General features: G+C 38.1%; 4 protein-coding genes across 12 annotated transcripts in view; 1 reads left to right on the forward strand and 3 right to left on the reverse strand.

The window, feature by feature from the left end:
- LOC132705887 (nuclear pore complex protein Nup88) overlaps nucleotides 1–197 on the forward strand; it is a 48,465-nt gene extending 48,268 nt beyond the window's left edge. The window contains exon 11 of the mRNA XM_060676832.1: nucleotides 1–197. Coding sequence (XP_060532815.1) covers nucleotides 1–67 — 67 coding nt within the window. The 3' untranslated portion in view covers nucleotides 68–197.
- On the reverse strand, nucleotides 197–8,172 carry LOC132705888 (sarcoplasmic calcium-binding protein). Its single transcript, XM_060676833.1, has 5 exons — nucleotides 7,916–8,172; nucleotides 2,377–2,520; nucleotides 2,031–2,198; nucleotides 1,822–1,962; nucleotides 197–970 (listed from the first exon to the last, which is right to left on the reverse strand). The coding sequence occupies exons 1-5, from the start codon at nucleotides 8,030–8,032 to the stop codon at nucleotides 740–742; spliced, it is 801 nt and encodes a 266-aa protein (XP_060532816.1). The 5' UTR covers nucleotides 8,033–8,172; the 3' UTR covers nucleotides 197–739.
- Nucleotides 8,173–9,084: 912 nt separating this feature from the next.
- On the reverse strand, nucleotides 9,085–12,225 carry LOC132706395 (odorant receptor 30a-like). Of its 3 annotated transcripts, XM_060677724.1 has the most exons (6): nucleotides 12,181–12,225; nucleotides 11,171–11,976; nucleotides 10,439–10,550; nucleotides 10,285–10,386; nucleotides 10,078–10,233; nucleotides 9,085–10,019 (listed from the first exon to the last, which is right to left on the reverse strand). In XM_060677724.1, the coding sequence occupies exons 2-6, from the start codon at nucleotides 11,947–11,949 to the stop codon at nucleotides 9,966–9,968; spliced, it is 1,203 nt and encodes a 400-aa protein (XP_060533707.1). In that variant the 5' UTR covers nucleotides 11,950–11,976; nucleotides 12,181–12,225; the 3' UTR covers nucleotides 9,085–9,965. The 3 variants fall into 3 exon arrangements, with proteins under 3 accessions (XP_060533707.1, XP_060533706.1, XP_060533705.1); XM_060677723.1 differs by having other exon boundaries at nucleotides 10,078–10,386; nucleotides 10,439–10,538; XM_060677722.1 differs by having other exon boundaries at nucleotides 10,078–10,386.
- Nucleotides 12,226–12,797: 572 nt separating this feature from the next.
- Nucleotides 12,798–22,720, reverse strand: LOC132706394 (uncharacterized). 7 transcript variants are annotated; one of them, XM_060677715.1, is made up of 13 exons: nucleotides 22,596–22,720; nucleotides 20,471–21,219; nucleotides 20,319–20,418; nucleotides 20,107–20,208; nucleotides 19,897–20,052; nucleotides 17,856–18,604; nucleotides 17,707–17,806; nucleotides 16,623–16,724; nucleotides 16,412–16,567; nucleotides 14,533–15,281; nucleotides 13,318–13,417; nucleotides 12,959–13,267; nucleotides 12,798–12,900 (listed from the first exon to the last, which is right to left on the reverse strand). In XM_060677715.1, the coding sequence occupies exons 1-13, from the start codon at nucleotides 22,602–22,604 to the stop codon at nucleotides 12,847–12,849; spliced, it is 3,435 nt and encodes a 1,144-aa protein (XP_060533698.1). In that variant the 5' UTR covers nucleotides 22,605–22,720; the 3' UTR covers nucleotides 12,798–12,846. The 7 variants fall into 7 exon arrangements, with proteins under 7 accessions (XP_060533698.1, XP_060533701.1, XP_060533699.1 ...); XM_060677718.1 differs by lacking the exon at nucleotides 22,596–22,720 and having other exon boundaries at nucleotides 14,533–14,612; nucleotides 14,667–15,281; nucleotides 20,471–22,232; XM_060677716.1 differs by lacking the exon at nucleotides 22,596–22,720 and having other exon boundaries at nucleotides 12,959–13,114; nucleotides 13,166–13,267; nucleotides 20,471–22,232.
- Between the last annotated feature and the right edge of the window lie 1,489 nt (nucleotides 22,721–24,209).

Consider the following 24,209-nt stretch of genomic DNA (forward strand, 5'->3'; position numbering starts at 1 on the left):
GACAAAAAAAATCAACCAGATGATAGACGAGATCAAGGAGCACAAGAAATTTATGAAGATTAAATGACACCGTTTGTTGTATTAGTGTTTTTTTTTTATTTTTTATTATTTTTGTCGCGAGAAGTAGGTAGAGAAATAAATATTTTTTGTCCATATTTCCGCCGTTGAGGTTCCAAATAAAACACGGTTATACCAGTGCTAAAAGTAGCTTTATTACAAAAGTACCTTAAACCTAAGAATCCTCTCAGTTGGCATTGGCGCCTTATCACAATCACTTAACCTAAATTGAAAACCTAACCTAACTTAACCTGCTAGTGTACACAAATAAAGTTATATAAAATTGTGTGTAGTTCTTTTCCTCTCCATTAGAAAACGTTTTTTATATAAAACCTGTACACTGATTAAAAAATATCTGGCAGCGCTCGTCGCCTCTACAGAACCTCCTACTACAAAATGAACTATATACACCCTTATCTTTACATCGACCGAGTTGAATTTAACATGGAACTCTATGGTAGAATCTGGGAGTCACAGTTTTGACCCTGAGCCCCGAATTAATTGTTGATTTGACGAAATCCAAACTCACTAATGATTTGCGTTAGTAGGAAATGAGTCGGCACTGCTCCTAACTTATTGCAAGAAAAATGAAAATATCGACAGTGCGATGCGAAACCAATCATCATCAAACTATACTAATATTAACCCTACGTTCAACCCTTCAAGTTTCTCCCTCACCAGGTCAGTGATTAACTAGCGGTCCCCAAAAGTACTTGGAGATGTTCTCCTCGTCTTCGGTCAGGAAGAATTCTCGGCCATGTTTGACGAATTCCTTGCTGCTTATTTTACCGTCTCCGTTTGAATCGATGGCGGAGAAGGCGAGAACTGCGTCGACCTCCTTCAAGCCCAACACATCAAAGAAGAGCTTAAACTCTTCGACTGTTATCTCTCCGGACTTGTCCTTGTCAACTGCCTGAAATTCCACGCGAGAACTTTCAAATAAATCCATGTCGGCTTGTTCCCTAAGCAACGTTGCTGTTGTTGATTACCTTTGAGGACGGAACCAACCGATTGAAAACTGACAGTAGGTTTGGGAAAAATTAACCAAAACAGTCACAAATGGTGACTCAAATTGTGTTAAAGGTCATAAAAAATCTTTGTTTTTTAGTGCAAAGTGTAGGGATTTTATAAAGGTTATTTTTGGTTAGGAGTTTTCTATAGAACAAAAAAAAGAATCAAACCATCACTTTTAAAAAGAAAAAAATAGTATACTGATTTTTCCAGAAATTAAAAAACACACAAAAACTAATTTTAATAATAATTTTCTAGATCACGTGACACGATCGGAAACCACAGAACGAACAATGACCAGTTTAAATGAATAGAGGGTTCTTTCTCTGATCGACTGTTGACATATCCCGCGTTTCAAGTTGAATTTTTCCCGGTGATGGCATCTTTTGAATATTTTTAAGCAAAAATTGATTAGAGTTGTCTTACAATTTCTTGTTCAAAAACACATTTTGCTCGTAAGTTAGTTGCCCTTGAAGCGAATGCAAAAAAATAATATTACTATGATATAACTTGGATGGGATAAATATATCCCATGCTGCCATAATATTTTTTATGCTTCTGGATTCTTTTAAGACATTTTTGATTAGTTTTGGTTTTGACAAAATGTAGAATTTGGACAAATTATTAAAGGTCTCAAAGACACTGTCAATTTTTGCCCAAAAATCATCCTGGGACATATTTCACGTTGTATTTCATTTTGTTACGTTTACCCGTGATTAAAATTCGGAAATAACCTTTCCATTTTGACTTTACCTTGAAAAAGTACGTCAGAAACGAGTGAGCCCTCCGCACTAACTTTTTGTCGTTCAGTGTGTGGTGCATATTATCCAAAAACTTCTCTACGGTCACCAAGTTGTAGGGTGAAATTTCGCCCCATTGCCTCTCCCACAAATGCTGCGAGGGATGAAGACAAACCAGTCCCGTTGAAAATGCCCGTTTTTTAAGATTAGTTTATTTTTTACCTGTATCAGAGCGTAGAATTCCTGAGTTTCCTTCTCACTCAAGTGTCCCAAATTGACGAACCTGTCGGCCAACAGTTTGAAGTCATCGAAAGATATCACTCCGTCCTTGTTCAGGTCTAACAGGGAGTGGAACGTCCTCATTTTGCGCCTCCAAAATTCCGACTCTCCCTAAAATACAAAACCATTGGGGGAGAGGTTAAGGGATAATTAACATTTGTAGTGCAGTGACAACGTTGTCATTTGCGTTTTTAGTCTACTGATCACCAAGGGTAGCAAAATTTGATCACTAGTTAGTGCACACCTGGTACCCTCTGTACTTTAGACCTAAGCGTGACGGGATACTCACTCTTTTGCCAATCCATTCCAGATCGCTGTCAGACTCAGAAGTGGACTGGTACTTCCTATCAGCGTGGGGTTTGGCGGGTTTATTGTACTCCCTGGATATGAGCGCGAAGTTTGGGGTGGTTACGCACTTGTTACACAAAACTGCCTGCAAGTAATAATAACAATAAAAATAATTATCTTTATTAAGCAAAAGTATGTGGTTAAAAGGTGAAGTTTAGCTAACTCGTATGCCCGCAAAACGGTTTTTGACAATATAATAACCTCACAAACATAAGAAACCCAAATATAAAACTTTGTAGCAACCCTTCCCAAATGAAACTCTTATAACAAGTATAAGAGAAGGCCAGATATAGAACTCTAAAGTACACCACCTCCTACTCCTATTTTAGCATAACATATTACAACATCTCTCATATAAATATATGACTGGGACAAAGAAAGCACTCGACCCTCTAAACTAATTCTTTTGCAATTATCGTTAACATTCACAACAAGTGATGATAAAATCACAAAGGATAGCAGAAAATAAACAAGTATATCGGCTTGAATGGGTCCATAAGGAAAAATTTGCTTCTGTTAAGTACCGTCGATTTCTGAAGCTAATATATAGTGACCACCAAATTGTAAGGAATGTGAAAATTAATTTTAAAAAAGTTTAAAATTCAAGCTACGTTTTATGGAGCTATTGTTGATCTAACATTTTCAATAATAAATAGCTAATGAATTAATAATTATTAATAATAATTAATTATTGACACAAGGATGTTTATTGTTTGGCTGGATACATATTGTAAATTGATTTCATTACTTCCATTGTTTTGATGACGTTTGTTTATTTGAAGCACTCTCATGATAATTTAAATATTTTGTATGCTCGAGCTTTGCCGAATTTCGCCGACTTAAAAATGCAAACACTATTTTCAAGATTGGGAAGTTCTAAAAGTAAACAAAAAATTGGGCACCAGGAAAAAGAACGCTAGGTTTCATTCATATCTTCAGATGGATAATCTACCCTTAAATTTTCTTCAATCAATTGCATAAAACCCTGTATAAGTAGTATAGGAACTAATCGACGGAATAAAGATTAAATAGAAACTCTCTACGACAGGCTTTCGTCACCAATTTGACGAACAAACAAAAGTCGAAACAGAGATATATATAAAAACCACGTAATACGGAGAGCAAATATTTGAAAAATTCGAAAAACAAAACAAGAGATCGTTGAACGATAAAGAGAACGCTTAACCGTTATCGACGCGACATTTTAATTTTTGGAGGCGATCGGATTTTCGAATATTTATTTGCCGATCTTTTAACGAGTATAAACGATGTAAGTATTAATGGGGTCAACGCGATTATTTTTTTTTTTATCTGAATCGAATTTGTCGCGATTGGCGAATAAATTATATTGGAGGCCATGTCGTACGATAACTCCACTGGAAACGAAATATAATATGCCATTAAAAAAATGAAAATAATAATAAAGGCGGCCATAAAAATAAGCGCTGCCTTGCGGCTGCCGATGCACATTGCGTTGCGGATGTGACGTCATCCGACAGCGGAGTGGTTCCGTGCTTGGAGCAGTACCTCTAGACGGTACCTTTGCACGAAGACAGCAACGTTTAAGTGAAACATAAATGATAATTTTTAAAAAATATATATTTTAAACAGTAATGGCTACAAAAACAACAATAAAAAATATTCATTGAGTCTATTTAAATTGCGACATATTGTTCTTGTTATTTTAATATTAAAAACATAGTTAGATCAGAGAATTAATAAATTTAATATACAACTGCAAAAGTTGATATCAGATTATTTCAATTTGGTTTAAAACTGAGAGAACGTTTTATACCTTTCCTCAAAACCTACAATAACAAGGTTCTTGATATAATTATCATTTAAGTAGATACTGTGTATAATACGATCCACCAGAATCACAACGAAAAACGTATTTTTTTAAAATTATTTTTTATCGTCATAAAGCTGTTTTATTAAAAAAAATGTCTTTGTTGACTCAGTATTGCAAAATTTTTAATTTTTTCGTACTCTCCGCGGATTTTTTTCGAAGTCGAAAACTGACAAGTATTAAAAGCTCTTTTATGCATAACGCTTATATAAACGTCATACGAAGAATGAGAGTTAAATAGGTGATTACCCATCAAGTTGTTAATCCCTGGAATATTAGGAAGGCCCAAAAACCAAAGAATAGTTGCGGGGTTATATCTACATCTCGCATACGTACGTTTATGTTTCGAATATAACAGAAAACCCAACATAACGTCCTGTCCGAAGACGTGTGAAATAACTTGACCATTGATAGATACAACTTCAAGTGGTCGGCCCACGTAGATCAGCTCTGTTATGAGCTTCCTAACTGCACGTTTCCCCGTACAGGGCTTAACTCGTTGGTCAGCTTTAACCATGTATTCATTTGCTCTTTTTCGTTTAGGACTGTTTTATGCTATAGTAGTCTGGTGAAGCAGCACTGCTAATAACGGATAATAACGGTTGGTCCACGTCGTCCCGAATATTGTCGGTTAAAACGTCAAACCCCATTGTTCATATTCTTCTTGCAATTTTCTTTCTCATTGGCCATGGTAATCTGATCATCCGCAAATTGTAGGGTATACAAACATGTACCCCCAGTTCCCAGTACAATTTCGTTTATTTCCTTTTTTGTTACTATTTACTATTGGCGAAACGTCTGCGATTCATCAACAATCGAAGGAGGCATTTAGAGAAAGAGAGGAGAAAATGCGGTGACATTTCTTTTTTTTTCCAAAAAAACAACGTACATAAAACAAAATCTGCTTCTTCGGATAAGTGAACGTCCCTGACGCCCGCCCACAAACAAAACTGACGCTCAGGTGCCTCGTATTTATCCGAATGTCATTTTTTCGAGCACAATGTCACGCAAGATTTGCTCCTATAAATCGTAACCAATTGGCCAAGGTATAAAACAATAATTAGTTTTTCATTTAGCCTTATTTGACAGATCGTTGACATTTATCGATACGAAATTTTCGAACCGGTCCTTTACTTAACAGCCGAAAATATGGGTCAACGCATCCGGAGAGACGCGAACCATAAGCGCACGTAACGTTGCTACATACGTTGACAACTTCACGTACCCAAAAGCACTTATCTGCCTGCCTTTTTAGTCCTAATGGGTGTTTGATCAATCGACGTGCGTGTTCGCCACGTCCCAGTACTAAGATTGACCTATTACGAACGTTGGAAACGAAGGTGGACAACTTTCGTTTTTTATGTAACGCTTGTCTAAGCTCGAAACATCAAGTACTGCGTATCGACTTATGAACTAATTTGAGAAAATATTCCATATTTTACAACCGAAACATTTTAAATCTTCGACTAGGAACGTCGTTTTCGCCAAAAAAAAACACGTGCTAATGTCGTTTGAAGAATAATTTTACATCTGAAAGCGAGGCATGTTAGAATACTTAACGATATGTAAATGAAATCGCGCGTACCCGCAGAATTGTCCCCATACGTACTTATACGAATACTTGGATATCGTTACGTTTCAAATAAATTATCGATAAATACAATAGACCGTTTAACTTTCCTCCTCATGGAATGAAATACAAACATTCGCAGGCAGTCGTAATAGAAGAGAAAACAAAAAGAAATGAAGCAGTCGAAAATACACTTGAAGACATATAGGAATATTTTTTATTTGTTAGTTTTGACAAATTCGGAATCTGGCGATAGTATCCAAAATAACACCCAAATCAATTTACGAAAATTTTTAAGCATTTGCCTTCAAATTAACATTTTAACATAGTCACCGGCAAGTGTGCCTCATTCACGGAACAAACATCCCATTACCAATTCCTTATAGCGGTCTAGGTGACGACAATTCATTTAAGTACAATGGCATCAAAATTTATAGTCATGTTGACCCACAGCTGAGGAAAATTGGGGAACCAAAATGATAGAAAAAAGCTAAGAAAATTTCTGCCAGGAAAAGAATTTTATTCTCTGGTTTTGGAATACAACTTAATCAGAAATAATAAGACAATATTAATAATAAAGAAAGAATGAAATAATAATAAGAAATGATATAAAAAAATTTCTATTGTTTCGAAATTGTTGATATTTTAAAAAAATGCCTTCGCTTAAATACCTTTTGCTTAAAATATACTCATAGAAAATTATCCAGGTAATTGTCCAAAAATGCGAAAAGAATTTCATTTATATAGTTCAAGTATTCTTCAGGAGTTAAGTTTCTTCTAAAAAAGAAGCGACCAATGTTTAATTGTGCCACACAGTACATTTCATATTGGTGTTATGACATTCTATGGTAAAATTGAGACTTCCATAGCCCACTTTCTGCAACCTTGAAAAAAAAGTTAAAAAAAAAACAGTTTTTCCGATGTTTATGAAAATTGGCTTGTTTTTAGAATACTGGGAAAGGAACAACTTTTTCGCTCGTACCAAATAAACTCGTGATTCAAATGCCGTTTACCACAATTGTTGCATAATTTACTATTAACATTTTGCTCACAAAGGTCCAGAAAAAATTGAAAAAAATACATTTAGGGTCACAGTCTTAGAAAACTTCAACGCTCTTGGGTAGTACGCAAATCTACCTGAATGTACCCTGCCTATTGTAAACTTTTGCAAACCTTTCTCTGCTGTATTGAAGAGGATTTTCCCTAATAAAAAGCCCGCAATCACTTCATTACCAAGTTCTTACCGCCGTCGTTCTACCTAAATATACAGAGTACCCTTCTTTAATTTCTCTATATCTTATTTACGACTCCTACAATAAACAGTAATAAGAGACACAGGTTAATGTGGCTTATTTATATATTTTACCGACGCCACTGCCCCTGCGGCCGAACGACCTGAAAATAACCTTCAACTTCAAAGTAAAAATAAAACCAATAAGGAGTCAACGGCTGCCTCGCAGTCGACGATAGAAACAACGTTCTCGAGCATAACGACCCCTCGTATAAAGTATTTTGCCAAATATCTCGCGCACCCTGTATCATACGCGTCGGCGCCGAGTAAAAAAAAAGCAATTCACGGCACCATCCGTACTGCCTTCGCAACAAACTCCCAAGTCAGTTGAAACTTTAAGTTGCGCCCCATTTCCCTTATTCTGTCACACATTATCGCAAAAATTGATTGGAGTAGCGCTCCTTTTCTCGGACTTTACAAGTGTCCTGGTAAAAAATTGTTTTTTGATTTTTGGAAGATATTAAAATCGTTAGAAAAAAAATAATTTTCAGGCGGGGGATGGCCACCTCTATAGCAAATCTCAAGCCAGTAATGGCAAATTTGTGGTGCTAGGCGCGTTTCTTATTAAATTACGAAAAATCGATCGAAAAACATAGCAGGCGTTGTCGTAACACGGCCATTTTCGATAGGAGCAAATGGTCGGCAGTCAGTATGAAAGGAGCCAAATTTCAAACCACGGGCCGCGAATAAATAATGCTTTGAAATACGTTAACTACGCAACACCGCAATGGTCAGACGAAGATAATACACAATTTGTCTCCTCGACTTACCAAAATTCCTCCTCGAGGATCCGTTTTCACCTTGTCCGTTACACTTTTGAGCGTTCCTCCGTATTTCTGCGCCGTCCTCACGCACCTCAATCCGTTCCTCAACATCGAGAAAACCATTTTGCAATCAAAGTCGTCGTCCAGACAACGATAACCTCCAGCTCGAGTTTGTTTTGATACGAAAAACGCGAACCAACTAGTCACAGACCGACGAGGCAACGCGAAGAATGGCCGATGCTGAGACGCCCGACAACAACAACCACTGCAGGTCAGGACTACGCGCGTTTTTAAACGTAACGACCGCGGGTACTTTCTATTTACTCATGGGCGTCTGGCTTTCCGACCGTCTGCTCGTTACCTGAGGCATTTGTCTTTAGTGATCGCGATCACGCAGGCCAGCAAGAGGTGTGGACGTATTATCGGCAAAGTATTTTATTTTTTTAAACCATTTGTTTATGTATAGAAATAACGCATACCAAATATCAAAACTCAAAACCCAATATTTAAGTTGCAATAAATAATTCAAGTTGTGACACCCGGCTATTCCTTTTAAATGTCACTAAACGCGACGTCATACAGCCGATTTTCGATATTTACTATATTATTTGCGTTTATTTTTGGCTCTTGTAAAGGTGCATTTGCATTTAATCTACACCAGTTTGTAAAACGTAGCGTAAAACGCCAGATAAACTTTTTATTCATCTACCAGGGTTCGTTTTTTGTGTTACGTTATGTTCAGGTGTTACTTTAGCCTTAACTTTGCAAACATTTTATATAAAATGAAGAACACTTTAAGTTATCAATGCCAATATACTTTAAAATTAGTATTTAGGTTTCCACTAGTTTTTTGAAAAAATCTTTTTGTTTTTTTATTGTTGACCAATTTACATTTTATTTGATATACCATTTGAATTTTAAAAACTAGAAAACTTACGCGTGGTCGTTCTCTAATGGCTTCTCTAGCGTAGCCTTACCAGTGAATTGACGTCACAACCGATCACAGCCGATCTCAGCACGTTTCAAAGAGAATTTAAATTATACAATTTTTAATTGTTTTTATTTATGGCATAGAACTACGAAATTATTTTTTTTTGTGAAATTATAATTTTGTTCAAGTTCCTTATTTAAATATATATAGATAATGTAAAACGACCAGCGACTTTAAGCGATGTCTTTATTTAGTTGTTTCTATACACTATACCTAAAAATTCACAAAAGAATTGATTACATTTTATTTTAATCTAGATACTAAAACCATATAGCTATTAGAAAATACAGTGACCCTACTCCGGTAACAATTGATGAGCCGCACATGATATAGAACCAACCGATCTTCACTGACTCGAGTTGCATTTGTGATCAAAACTCTCTTCCAGTCATCCACAGTCCAGTGTGCATTCGACTGATTGTTGAATAATTAACACCTAATAGTGGCCACATAACACATAACACATAACACAACCAATTACTTAACTTTTTTAACTCAAATAAATGACAGTTATAAAAACAGTACATACAAAACTTGCAAAAACAACTTCATAGTAAATGGTAATATTTGGGGAATATGTCTTTAAATGATAACAAATAAGACAGAAAATGTAGTGCTTTGATTTTGAACACTAGTGCAGTACTGTAAATTAAAGTTTTCCGTTGCCTCAGTAAAGATTTTCAGATTTTTTTCCTCCTGTCTTATATATATTTCTTTTAAATGAAATCAATTATTCAAAAATGTTCGAAGTCAACACCGTCTTTGGGAAAAACAAACCAATAATATCGTTTAAAGTTAGTACCAATCAAAATTATGCGTTATACGCCACGCGGTAAATATTTTTTCTCACGTAAGTGGATATGTCAATGCCCCGGCGACCCATGGGTTGGATGGTGGGGCCCGGTAACAGTCTACCGTACTATGCAGCCGACGTGAGAGAGAGGGAGATTACTGACACCCAGGGTCGCACTAAGCCGTTTCAGATTCTCATGCGAGGTTGCCCGCCAGACTCCAATAAAACACGCTTAATGCCCCAGTTGCTACAATCCGACGTACCACCTAAGCTTAACCGTAGCTGTTCGCCATGAGAGTGACGTAGGAATACGAGGCTTTCATAATCTGGAAGTAAAATGACGTTACTGACGCGGCGCTACTCCTTTGGAGCCCGCTCCATCACCGTGAGTGCCGATTGGTTTGTCATCGCGCTCAGAGGCCCGATTGTCAGAGCCAGTGGCCTCTGGGCTCTCGTTATCATGACCAGAACCAGCCTTTTGGCGTTCTCGCTCTGCTCAAACCAACTACTTTCATAGAGAGCGTCGGCTAGTCCCAAACTCTTCGAAAGATTAAGGCTGACTCGTGAGAATTTTGAAGCAAAATGACGCACCTGCATTCTAATCTCGTCGGCGCTCCAGCCCAAGGAGAAGATTTGCACGAGCAGGAGTCCGAAGTGACAAGCTGGAAAGGCCAAAGATGCGCCTGGTTTGGTCTGAAACACAGCACTTGGTGAAATCGGTCATGTGCTAAATGCGACGTTTTACCACTAGAAACTGGATGGATACTGAAGCCACGTTCACAGAGTTGAGTAGGTACTCCAACAGCATCAAGTGCTTGGTCGAGTTGTTCAGTTTTTTCACGAATCTGCAACTCCAACTAATAAAATGCCTACTTTACAAACTCCTTAATTATGCAAAGTTGTTCTTTTTTGTAGTCAAGCAATGGTTTGATGCAAAATATGCGGCAATTTTTTTATTAGAATGAGACGGATAGTTATGGGTTTGTCTTTCTTTTTCACAAACTTTAATACTAATGCGATTATTTGCAATTAGAAACTTAAAATTTATAAATAATTATAAATATAAATATAAATAAATAAATATATATTAATAATAAAATTTATAAATATAATGTTAAAAGTATTTATATTTGTATGACACACAAATCAGTAGTTTGGCATTCGTTCTATTGCTTTAGTTTTTCCAAAAATTGAGAAGTCCTTCATTTTCCATAAATAAATCTATTTTCTCACCAATAAATTCTAAATTATGTATATTTTTAAACACGTTACAAAGACATATTTTAAAGACATATCAATTTGTACGACCGATTCTCCAATCTGAGCAAGAGAAAAAGGACAATGCCCATTACTAGCAGTCTTTTTCTATTGTAAAATTTGCTCACTCTTGTATGCAATTCCAGTACCGATCAAATTATCTGTTTTAATGTTGTACACAGCCAAGTGGTTCGGGTTAAATAATCCTTTCAACTTTTACCTTATAACATGCTGGTGTTCCATAACGAGACGTTTAAGGGTAAGCAAAATGTCTGCATCATAACAGGACGCCTTTTTGAACCTCACTTGCAACGTCTTGAGCATCGATGAGGCGAACATCATGCAAGAGACGAGGATCACCTGTGTGGAAATCATGCACCCTGAAACTACCATATAGGCGTAGTTGACCAGCGTCAAGATCGTTGAGTGCTCCTCCACGTCGAACGAAGCGTAGTAGAAATCGTACAAGTAGGGTTTGGGAATAGTCCGATTCGACTCTCGACTTTCTTCTTTCGTTTGGAGTCTCTGCAGGACATTGCCCAAAATCATACCAGTTCCTGAACCGAAGATGAGCCAGAATATGGCCAAGTTCCATATCCGACACAAAGCAACTTGCGCGGAGTACCGTTGCAGTATTTCCTCGTCGTTCGAACCGAGAATCGACTTTTCCTCGTCCATGATTTGCCGTATGATTTGCTTGACCGCGCGAGTTTGGAATAGAACGACCTTGATCTGAACGATGGTCAGCGTAATCGTCATCGCGAACGTGCGGAAGAAGGTCGAAATGTCTGAAGGTGTTTCGCGGACTGAGGAGATCGCGAATCGCGTCGCCAAAGAAGTCAAACACGCCGGATAGTAAATCTGGATGAGCACCGAGTAAAATCGGTAGAATATTTGAAGCGATGGGCTCTTGGTCCATGAAAAACGCCAGACGCCGGCCACTACGAGGCTGTATTTGGAGAGTTTCAGTATTTCACTTCGTCTGTGGGAGATCGTCATAGTTTATCTGTCACCAAGGAGGAATGTCTGAAATTTTAGAATACCATTGCCAACATATAGTAGTATAGTTGATATATAGCTAAACGTTCACTTGAGTCATTGCTAAGAGTGCCTATTTTATATTTATCGAAAGGAACTCCTTCTGCGTACCATGTAATTATTGAAGTGGATGTAAATCTTAGCAGTTTTCTTTTTGACACTAAGATCTGAAATTAGGTTTAGTTGCCTTACCTTTTCGTTCTTAATGAGTTTGTTCGAAGCAACACACCGCGAGAGACAGCACGAAGTATTCCTGCCAAATCGTTCGGGCATTATTATATACGCGTGACGACGAGTGCGCAAGCTCACCTCGACCCTGTCATTATTTAAATCAAAGGGTTCGCAGTTTTTCCCGACCGCCTTTGGGGGAGGTGGAAAATTGCAGGGTACGCTTCAAAGCGGAAAGCGAATAATTTATGACGTATACACGCAAAGAGATATGACGAAACTTAAGGTTCGAGGAACGTTGCAATACCTAGAAAGATCCTTGAAATGGATTTTAATTAAAATTGAGAACAACAAGCGTAATCAGACGTGGGGGTTCCTAGCACAGATCTCTGCAACCCATACATGTCTATTTATAAAGGCTCATATAATCGTGAGGAGTTCGATAACGGATTTTAACATTATAAAGCAACTGCAAGCCAAAACCCGCACCAAATATACAAATATGTTTAACCAACTTTTGAAGATTAATGGAATATAAAAACAATGGACCATAATGGTTGGGACCGGTAGCGGTATATCATCCGATGCAACCCACGTTTCGAGAAAGAGGAAGGATTCGAATGAAACAACTTACATACATTTGGCATGATTTATTCCCCTAACAGTTACAAATGGGCGCACCGGGTGAGCTTAGCGGTAGGTGTTCGCCATGAGAGTGACATAGGAGTAGGCAGCTTTCATAATCTGTAAGCAAAAATATGTTATTTGCTTCATTCGAAAACCGTTGACCTCGATCGTTCACCGTCAGTGCTGATTCATTTGTCATAAAACCAAAAGGTCCGATCGTCAATACCAACGGCCTCTGCGCTCTTGTGATCATGATGAGAACCAGCTTCTTAATGGTGTTGCTCCGCTCAAACCAAAGACCTTCGTAGAACGCGTCTGCTAGCTCTAAACTCTGCAAAAGGTAAGAGCTGGCGGGTATCAGTTTTGGAGCAATGTGACGCACCTGCGTTTTGATCTCGTTTGCGCTCCAGGCCAAGCAGAATACCTGGACCAGTAGAAAAGCGAAGTGGATCGCGGGAATCGCCAAGGGTGCGCCTGGTTTGGTCTGGAATATAGCTCTAGAAGAGCGGTGAATGCATAAGCACAATGTTTTACCACTAGAAACTGGACGGATACGAATGCAACGTTGACCGAATTAAGCAGGAACTCCAGCAAAATTAAGTACTTGGTCGAGTTGTTCAGGTTTTTAACGAATCTACGAATTAACATGGCTTTCAGTTCTATTATAAAACGCATGATTACATAGAATCATTTTTTATTGGGAGATGATGTGACTACTAACAATATGTCTGTTGTTGTTCAGCTCCTCACTTCCTTTAGTTTGGCATAGTTGTTTTCTACACGTTGGTCAAAATCGTATTATTCGCACTAGTGTTCATAATTGATAACTTTGTTATGAGTAGAGATACACAACAATTTATGGTTTAGGAAAAAATGAGTAATATTATCAGCACATTTGTCTTTTAGACTAGATGGCTACGAGTGGTTGCGAAATAAAACTCCATTTTTCCTTTCTTGTTTCATTTGAGCTTAAAAAACATGGAAATAAGAAAATACAAAAAAAAATTAATATAACTAATTCATTTATTATTGACTAATAAAGTTATTGCCATCTATCTGGTTTATTTTTTGTCTTAGTGCGGCCCCTAAAACGTCAAGGTATTAGTATCCTTCCTTATAAATTTCATCCTTTACATATACCCACAAGTAGACATCAATTGGGGTTATATCTGGTGACCTACTAGGCCAAGGAATATGTCCATTTGTTGTTTATTGTTGAAAATGGTTCTCAAAAATTGATATATGCCTCGGAAGCTATGACCTGGTGCTCCATCTCCTGGAAAACGGAGATTCTGCCTTATGGGCAATTTTAGTAATAATTAGAATGTACGGGGATGTACTAGCAATAAATTTTCTCTTGACCAATTCCAGAATTTGGAAATTTTTATTCGCCAGTCCACAAAATATACCGAAAATTCTTTACGTTTTGGTGGAAAAAGTTTACATAAAAATGAAAAGGAATTTTTTCATCTCCTTTTTTAAGCCAAAACTTGATGTTATTATCGTTTCTTGCGCTCAGATAAAGCAAGAAAAGGAAAATGGAGTTTTATTTCGCAACCACTTAGAGTCTAAAAAAGAAACCTGTTATTGATTCGGTTATCTTTAATTTTAGGCTAATATTGCATAGGTCCATTTTTGTTCTGTTGGTGATTTACGAACGTTAAAGTAAAAAATATACAGGGTGTTGGAAAAAATGCTACTAGTTTGTGGAATGTGGAAGCGAACGTCGCTAAAAACTGATAAACTTACCTAATGGCATGCTGGTGTTCAGAAATTAAAATTTTCAACGTCGCGTCGTCCTCAAACGCTGCACTTTTCTTGAACTTAACCTGCAATGTTTCCAGCATTGAAGCGGCGAAGACGACGCAAGAAACAAAGACCACCTGAGTGGATATCATGAACCCAGCCACTGGAATGGAGAGGTAATTTACCACCATGGGAAACGTCGGATATTTATCCGTGTCGAGCGACGGGAAGTACAGATCGTACATGAACGGTTTGACTGTACTTTCGTTGAACATCAAGTTGTGTCTCTCTGTTCGTTGCCTCGCCATGATATTGGTCCATATCATGGCGACGCTGGAGAAAAATATGAAGCTGAATATTGCCATGCTGTATATGCGGCAAAATTGAACCCGCTTCGAGTATTTCCGGATTATTCTCGCGTCGCCTGAGTCGAAAATCAACTTTTCTTCCTGTATCACCTGCGCGATAACCTGCCTCACGCTACCGATCTGGAAGAGGACCACTTTGATCTCGACGACGAACATAGTGATCAACACTCCGAATAAACGGAACACACTGATTGAATAAATTTGCTCGCCCAACATCTTCGCGAAGCTGACGCTCATAGACGTGAGGAATACCGGGTAATAAATCTGGATCGCCGCAGAGTAGAATTGGTAAATTTTAGCCAGCAGGACGCTGCTGGTCCACGGTAAACGCCATATGCCGGCGAGCAGCATAGCATTCCTCGGAAGCACGGATATTTCGGTATCCTGAATGAGACAAATTCATGAATGAATGAATGAAGTCCAATACCGATTTATAAGCAGAGGTCGATTTAAATTATTCTGTGGTCTTTAGCAATACCAATTCATTTTCAAAACCATTCACAAGCCGCTCTTTCGAAAATACGATAAAAATATTTTTTTATTGCTGCTAATTTCCTGCAAAGCTAACGACAGGGGTTCCAGGTTACTACTAAAAAAATGTAACCTTATTGACTTCACACTGTTTTCACTATCGGAGTACGCTTAGTAAAAAAAAGCGTAGACACTATGATGGGAAGATCGTGCACATGAAATAATACTGTCTACTAATAAAAAGCGATTTGCAAAATTTAAATATTTAGGAGGTCAGAAATAATACACTTCTACTATACAATTTTCGTACCTCTCGCATATTTTTTTACACCTTTGATGTGGAATTCGATCAAGTAACGCCCCGTGAACATCAGACTTTTCCTACTGCCCTTAAGTGCAAGGAAAATTCTTTATATGAGAGTCATATGCGTGCAATATCGCGGCCGACGCGGTGTTTTTCCGCAGTTCTACCCTCTAATTATTTGAATCAGTGGGCGAGGCCCGTGTTGGCTTTGTGGAGCTCGAAAATTACACAGTATGAATAAAAAAATCGAGAGGCTAACGCACGCGCACTTGGACACAATGAATGCGACACATCACAAATGAGAAGAAATGTCTAGGTTGTAGATTCGCGTTGTGTTGCTAAGAAAAAGTATTAATAATTATGAAATTAATTCTAATGCAAACAAACGTAGAAACCAACTCAAAATTCATTTTACTAGAATCTCGAGGACTCCAAAAACTTAATTTCCTCAGAAAAAGGAGAGACGAAAATCTGAGAATACAATGGAATTAACGAAAATAAAAGTCCGATACAGCAACGATAATATCATCAGTTTATTTCAATTAAACCTGAAAATAAAATTCGAATTGAAAAGGCTATGTTCGCGGTTTACTAGCCGTAACTGTTTGCCATGAGAGTGACGTACGAGTAGGATGCCTTCATAATCTGCAAACACGAAAATTATCAAATTTACGCCCCTGAACCTCCAATTTCCCGCCAGGCTACTTGATGAACGGTGTCTAGTAGTAGTTAGACTTACCGTAAGTGCTGACTCGTTTGACATAGCACCAAGAGGTCCGATGGTTAACACCAGAGGTCTCTGCGATCGCATTATCGCGACCAGTAGAAGCTTTTTGGAGTACTCGCTTCGCTCGAACCACGGACACTCGTAGATGGCGTCCGCCAGCTCTAAACTCTGGAACCAACAACAGGACAAATATCTGGGAGGTCGAGTGCTTGAGGGTTGTTACCTGCACTTTGATTTCGTTCGAGCTCCAAGCTAGAACGAATATCTGGACCAGCAGAAGACCGAAGTGAAATATCGGAAATGCCAAGGATACGTTTCGTTCGGACTGCAAAATGAAGGTACGAGGTACGAGTTACTAAATTTTAAAATAAGGTTTGTTTGTGAGATTTTTTTTCAACCTTTGAATATTCTTAAGATGACCCAAAAAGTGTTATATTATGTGATTTAGTGCCCGCGGTCAGAGAAAAAATAACAAGTAACCAAACCAACCAAACCAATATCAACACTCAAAGGGGCATATGTCCCAAACCTGTTCGTTCCTATTGCGTTATTGCGTATTTTTTTACAAAAATCTGGTAAAAAAATCTGTTTTCAATTTAGGCCAGATTATATCTGCTTGTTATTGCTGTTGCTATTCGAAAGTATGTAGAATTTCTTGGGTACTGATCCGGAATTACCTTAGACAGAGTTCACAATTCGTAGAAGATCAAATAAAAATAACTGTAACGTGCAACGATTTAGTTATAATGTTGATTAACTAAAACTTAAAGGTAAATACTGCAAAAAAACTAGGTATCTTCTGGATAGGCATGCATTTAATTTTGATCATTTCAAATACAGCCACTTCGCATAAAGCCTATGATGGATGTTGATTTGAGATTTAGAGAGCATAATAATTGAAACATACGAAAAGCACACGCAAACACTGCAAAAACAAATACTTCTTCTTTCAGATTCTTTGGTTCTTCACAATTTAAAGATTGTATGCAATTTCAAATATGTATTATTCAGAAAGATTAATTATGTTTACTACAGGTCAGCCATGTTTTTTTCGTCACACCTTGAGTTATTAGTCAGTGTTCCTTGCTTGGACTGATGCTGGTATTTTGCTGTTAGAATTGTATATTTATAAGGATAATTTAAGTACGTCTAAATTAAGTCGGTTAACTTTTTTATAAAATTAAGTAATTAAACAAATTTAAAATTTCCTGGCCCATTAATTTTCTTTCAGTCACCATTTTTTTTTTCATTTATTTTTGTACAAATATCGTTTATAGATGCAAAAAATAAAGATTCTCATTATTTACCACTAGAAACTGGATCGAAACCGACGCCACATTCAGCGAGTTCAGCAGATACTCTAGCAACATGAGGTGCTTCGTCGAATCGTTCAACTTCTCGACGAACCTGTAACCGAATGTTCGAACCGCGTGGCTCCCAATCAACAATCGCTTACCGAATCGCATGCTGGTGTTCGGAAATCAGACGCCTCAAGGTCGCGTCGTCCTCAAACCCTGCCGATTTCTTGAACTTAACCTGCAGCGTTTCGAGCATGGAAGCGGCGAACACGACGCAGGAAACGAACACCACCTGTGTGGACACCATGAACGCGGCCACTGGCATAGAGATGTAATTTACCACCATCGGAAAAGTTGGGTGTTCCTGAGGATCCAACGCCGGGTAGTACAGATCGTAGATGAACGGCTTGGCTGTAGTTTCGTTCAACATTTCGTTGCGTCTGCCTATTTGAAATCTGGCAATGATATTAGCCGAGGTCATCGCGACGCCGGAGAGAAAGTTGAATCCGAATATCGCCATGCTTGATATGCGGCAAAATCGAACCCGCTTCGAATGGTTTCGGATTATTTGCCCGTCATCCGAGTCCAGAATCGGCCTTTCCTCCTCCATTACCTGCGATATGATCCGCTTTACGCCGCGGGTCTGGAAGAGGATCACTTTGACCTGGACGACGAAGAGGGTGATCATCATTCCGAATGAACGGAACACGCTCACTGAGTAAACTTGCTCGCCCAACATCTTCGCGAAGCCGACGCTCATCGACGTGAGAAATACCGGGTAATAAATTTGGATCAACGCGGAGTAGAATTGGTAAACTTTGGCCAGCAAGACGTTGCTAGTCCACGGAAAACGCCAGATGCCGGCCAGCAGCATGGTGTTCCTCGGTAATTTCAAAATTTGCTGATCCTAAAAGCGTCCACACTGATTGTAGTCGACACTGCTACCACGACGACAGCAAATAAACGAAGCCCAGCTCGGCGAACAATTACTCTTTTGGGGATCTTGCATTGCAAAAATTGTATTTCAAAAACTAGCTGTAAAGACTTACCTACTGAACAGTTTACTTAGTCTTACCAAAGGGAATATGTTATTTACAAATTATGACAGGAAAATACTAAATTTGAGCAAAAGCTGCTGAGGAATAAATTAAATGTTTTTCGTCGCCAGTCATACAACCCCAGCGGTTATTTTTTAAAAACTTCCAGCGAAAAATAAGTTTTCGTATCGCATATGGAATACCGGAACTACTACAGTACCCTGCGGTACATCCAGGACGTGGAAACTAACCGGCAGAGAGCGCGGGGATGAAACAAAACTGCTTACTAATAAAAATGGTATTTTGAACCTTCACAATTTAATTGGGGTCTCAGAAGGGGTCTTCCACAGTACAACTTTCGTACCTCTCGCATTTTTTTCTATACTTAGCACACCTTAGCACCCTGTCAGTATAACTTGTTCGTTTGCTCGCCCAAATCTAAGTAAAGTCCTTTATATACTAGTGGCATGCTCGCTGCGTGCGGCTTAGGCTGTATTTTACCACAGATCTACTCTCTAATTATTTAAATCAGAGGGCGCAACATTGTTCCATGTTGCCGTTGTGGGGCGGGAAAATTGCAGGCCATGAATAAAAAATCTCGAGAATAGCGCAAGCGCGCGAGAAACAAGCCCCAAACGCAAATGACGTGTAGGTTCGCTGCGTGTCTATGTTCCTGGGAAAACGTTTCAATAATCGATGCAAAGGGATCAGAACCTGATGGAGGACGCGAGGAATAATCGGAAAATGAAGTTTTCCAAGGTACCGTTTCGTGGCTATTTCATCTCACTTCTTGACGCACAAATCCAATCTTTAAATTAATTCTGGTGCCAACAAATGCGAAAACCAAATGAAACTGGAGAGCTAGAGAGCCATGTATAACTCTCTCATCAACCACTTAACAGGAAAAAGTGTCTGTTTGCATTCCTCACTCGTGGCCACCACATTCTCTAACCAAAAATAAAACTCCATTCCAACAAACAAAATATCGTCTGTTTATTGCATTAATTTAATTTCAAACTTCAGCGGTAGCTATTAGCCATGAGAGTGACATAAGAATAGGACGCCTTCATAATCTACAAAACAGCATAAAATTTACACTCCTCAATCTTCAAACTCCTACCAGGTAATTCGGTGAACGATTCCCGGCAGCTACTAGACTTACCGTAAGTGCTGACTCGTTTGTCATAGCACCAAGAGGTCCGATGGTTAAGACCAGAGGTCTCTGTGATCTTATTATCGCGATCAGTAGAAGCTTTTTTGAGTACTCGGTTCGCTCGAACCACAGACATTCATAGATGGCGTCCGCCAGCCCCGAACTCTGTAACAACAACAGGGCAAACGTCTGCGGAGTAATGTGCTTCCGGGTCGTTACCTGTACTTTGATTTCGTTCGAGCTCCAAGCGAGGACGAATATCTGGACCAGCAGCAGACCGAAGTGAAATATCGGAAAGGCGAGGGATGCGTTGCGTTCCGACTGTAAAACAAAAGTATGTAAACGTGTTGAACGTGTAGCATTCACTTTGGGTAATGTTTTAATACACCAATATTTAGTTTTCAAAATTTTTGTTAAACTTCAAATTATACCACGAGAAACTGGATTGAAACCGACGCCACGTTAAGCGAATTGAGCAGATACTCTAGCAGCATGAGGTGCTTCGTCGAATCGTTCAACATTTCGACGAACCTGGAACCGAATGTTCGAACCGCGTCGCTCGTCTGAACGAACAATCGCTTACCGAATCGCATGCTGGTGTTCGGAAATCAGACGCCTCAAGCTCGCGTCGTCTTTAAACCCTGCTGGTTTCTTGAACTTAACCTGCAACGTTTCGAGCATCGAGGCGGCGAAGACGATGCAAGAAACGAAGACCACTTGGGTCGATATCATGAACCCGGCTACCGATAAGGACACGTAGTTTACAAATATTAGAAACGTCGGGTGTTCCTCGGGGTCCAGCGTCGCGTAGTACAGATCGTAGATGAACGGCTTGGCTGTAGTTGCGTTCAACATTTCGTTGCGTCTGTCTATTTGAAATCTCGCGATGATATTGCCCGCAATCATGGCGACACCGGAGAAAAAGTTGAAACCGAATATCGCGAAGTTGGATTTCCGGCAAAACCGGACCCGATTCGAGTGGTTCCGGGTAATTTCGCGGTCGTCATAATCCAGAATTGACTTTTCCTCGTCCATCACCTGCGCGATGATCCTCTTCACGCTTGCCGTCTGGAAGAGGATCGCCTTCACCTCAACGATGAACAGGGTGATCATCATGGCGAAGGATCGGAATACGGTGCCGGAATGGTCATTGTTCCGGAGCATCTGGGCGCAGTTGACGGTCATCGAGGTGAGAAACAGCGGGAAATATATCTGAATGGCAGCCGAATAAAAACGGTAGACTTTGTTTAACGAGGAGCTCTTGGTCCACGGAAGACGCCATATACCGGCCAGAAGCATGCTGTATCTGGAGAGTTTCAGAATCTCCCGTCCCTGCAAGAACTTGCACATCACCACTTTTCCGATACTTTGGTTCCTGTTCAGGGACGGAGCTTGCAGCTTTTTATCGTATGAATTTTTAATAAATAAAAATAGCAACGATTCTAAACTCTGATATACCTATTAAAATCTTTCAACATAGCAAGTCTAGAATCAAGACGAAACAAAAAGAAGCTGCGGGTGTAATAAGGAGGCCCTGATTATATTTCATTTACATATATTTCCTTCAAGTAAAGTAAATATTCTCGTAGGCCATTATTGAATATATGCAAGCGATCAATTTGAATTCTCTTTTGACACTTATATTTAATAAATAAATAAATAATAAAATAAAACCGCCTTTTGTTTAAGCTGGGCGAAGATCAGCTGAATATTTAACAAGACAATGGAAACTTAATTTAGTATACCAACTTTACATACAAAGACATGAATCAAGCAATAAATCAAAAAATAAAAACGATACAAAAACAATATTAAGTAAAGAGAACTGATTAACAATTTAGGTAGTTTAATTCTGTTATTGGCTAATCTGAGGATATTTATTAAGTAGCCTAGCTTTAGTAGTTAGTAGTTCAGCATTTAGTCATGGACATGACAATCGAAGCGGGTTCCACGAAAATGAATGCGATTTCTACAAGTCAGTTTTTCCAACAAATATGAGGGGCATCCAGTTTTAAGTGGTTGTAGTGTGTTTAAGAAGAAAACAAGCAATTCTTCTCTACACGATATATTTAACTATTTTAGATTGTGAAGTTTATAACTTACGTGATCTCTTCGTTTAAGGTTATAAATAAATGAATACAGGAATTCCGTACGTTTTGTAATTTATATTTTGTCAAAACATCCGAGCAGGTCCGTAGACCAGTGCTTCACAGAGATTTTCTCTCAATTCAAAGTTTAGAATAACTTTACTTTTATAGATGTTGTGGAGATTAATATAAGCGTTTTGGAGAATTTTAGAAAGCTGTATAAGAAATCTGTATAAGCTGTATATAAGAAATATATTAATGCACACTTATTCGGATTTAATTTCAAGCAATGATCATTTGAGTATTTAATGATCGATTCCGAGCATTTATTTCTCCTGGTTGCTTCCACTGCATCAGACCGGGAAAAGAAATATGTATTTGCGTGTCATCAGCATACCTGCGACTATTGAACTCACCAAAGCCACCCGACATATCTGCTGTATAAATAATGAAGAAAAGAGGTCCTAATAATGAGCCTTGAGGGACCCCCTTGTCAATTTCTAAATTTTTTAAATAATTTTGCTTCTTTTATTTGTGTTTATTATATCCAAGTTATTTATCATCACCAACGTCTCCTGATCTCATCTTCGGTAAGGTGAGATTAATACGTGGACCACCTACCTCTGCCATATTGTCTCCCGTACTTTTGACACTTTTCACCTCGCCGAACAGAACGTCTCTATTAAAAATGCGTAGAGAATATTGTATATTTATACACGCCGCAGCAGGTTTGCGGTTTGCATGATATTTTCCTAGGATCCCACCCAGTTATTATTTAAATCAAAGGGTCGGGCGTCTGTTCCGTATCATATCAATGAATGGAAATTGAAGGGTTTGATGCGAACGGAAAAATGTCCATGTATAATTCAGCACACACCCAAAAGACGTGATTGTCGATGAGCGACTTTCGATCAACGCTCGATAGAATCGTTTTTCCCGTCAAACTCATCAAACATGTGAATTAGATGACTTGGTCGCTGATATACAGCAGTGGTGAGTAAGTCAATATCCCAAGGTGTTAACAATGATAATAATAATAAAGAGACATTTTATTTATTTCATTTATTTGAAAGTAAAACACCGGTAATAATTGCAAAAACAAAGAAAAATAAAAAATACTTCTTTCGTTGTTGTCGTGCACTTGTTGAAGATTCACCATGTATGTATAAAGATTATATGTAGCAAGGGCAAAAATATTACCTTCTTTAAATTTTTGCCTACATGTCTCTCGATAGTTTAACCACAGTATAATGGGCATTGCTTTCTATATCGCTGCAATTAGTGCATAACAACATCATATCGTATATCATCTATCACTCTATAGCTAAACTAAAACTGTAAATTGCCCTATTTCAGTTATCTAGCACATTCATTCCCATGATAAAGTACTACAAAAAAACATACAAAAGATGGCGAAAAACGATATGAGAGTTGTGAAGATTCAACATCTTAACTAACTAATTCTTAGTAAACCAATTATCTTCATAATGTTGGTATCATTAGTGTATATAGTTAGTAATTTTATTTTTAAAATTTAACTAATACAACTCTGTAATGTTATTAAAATATAAAAGAGATTATACATCTGTTACACTGCCTCGTGGTATGATTGATTCAATATTCTTGGTTTCTGATATATGAACCCATTTCTACCATACCTTTGTTTTTTAATTGATGGCTACCATTACTATCCACCTTTAAGACATGCCTCTTATTGCGTACAAAGGGCTTAAAACTCGATGGCATACCATTTTTCGACCATTTTAAGCTACGATAGGAGCAGTCGGGTGTTATTCTGATTGTCTTTTCTAAATAGTGAAAACAGTGCAATCTTTATTATAAATACTAGTGGTTTAAAAGTGGGAACAAGAACTTTAGGATGTTGGCAGAAAAATCATCATCACAATCACAACTAAACTTATTTTTTAATTTCTTTACTATATCAGAAATTTGATTTAACTTTAACATTCCTTCAAAGCTAATTCTTATAAACTTTATTATTATATTTAAGAAAAATCCTTAATGTCCGATTTTTTTTAGAATACTTTCAAATCCTAGATTGAACACGATAAAGCAACATTGGTAAGATTCATTAGACAATTTCCTAATTTTTTCAGCTCCTACAACTTTAATTGCACATATCCTCTTATATATGTTAACGACGAGCTTCGTGGCTTTAATATTAATATCGTTTTCGCCAATAACTATTTATTCCAATGTTTTGTGAAATAGATT

The sequence above is a fragment of the Cylas formicarius genome, unplaced genomic scaffold (assembly GCF_029955315.1).
Source record: "Cylas formicarius isolate icCylForm1 unplaced genomic scaffold, icCylForm1.1 PGA_scaffold_8__14_contigs__length_24414737, whole genome shotgun sequence".
NCBI classification, from domain to species: domain Eukaryota; kingdom Metazoa; phylum Arthropoda; class Insecta; order Coleoptera; family Brentidae; genus Cylas; species Cylas formicarius.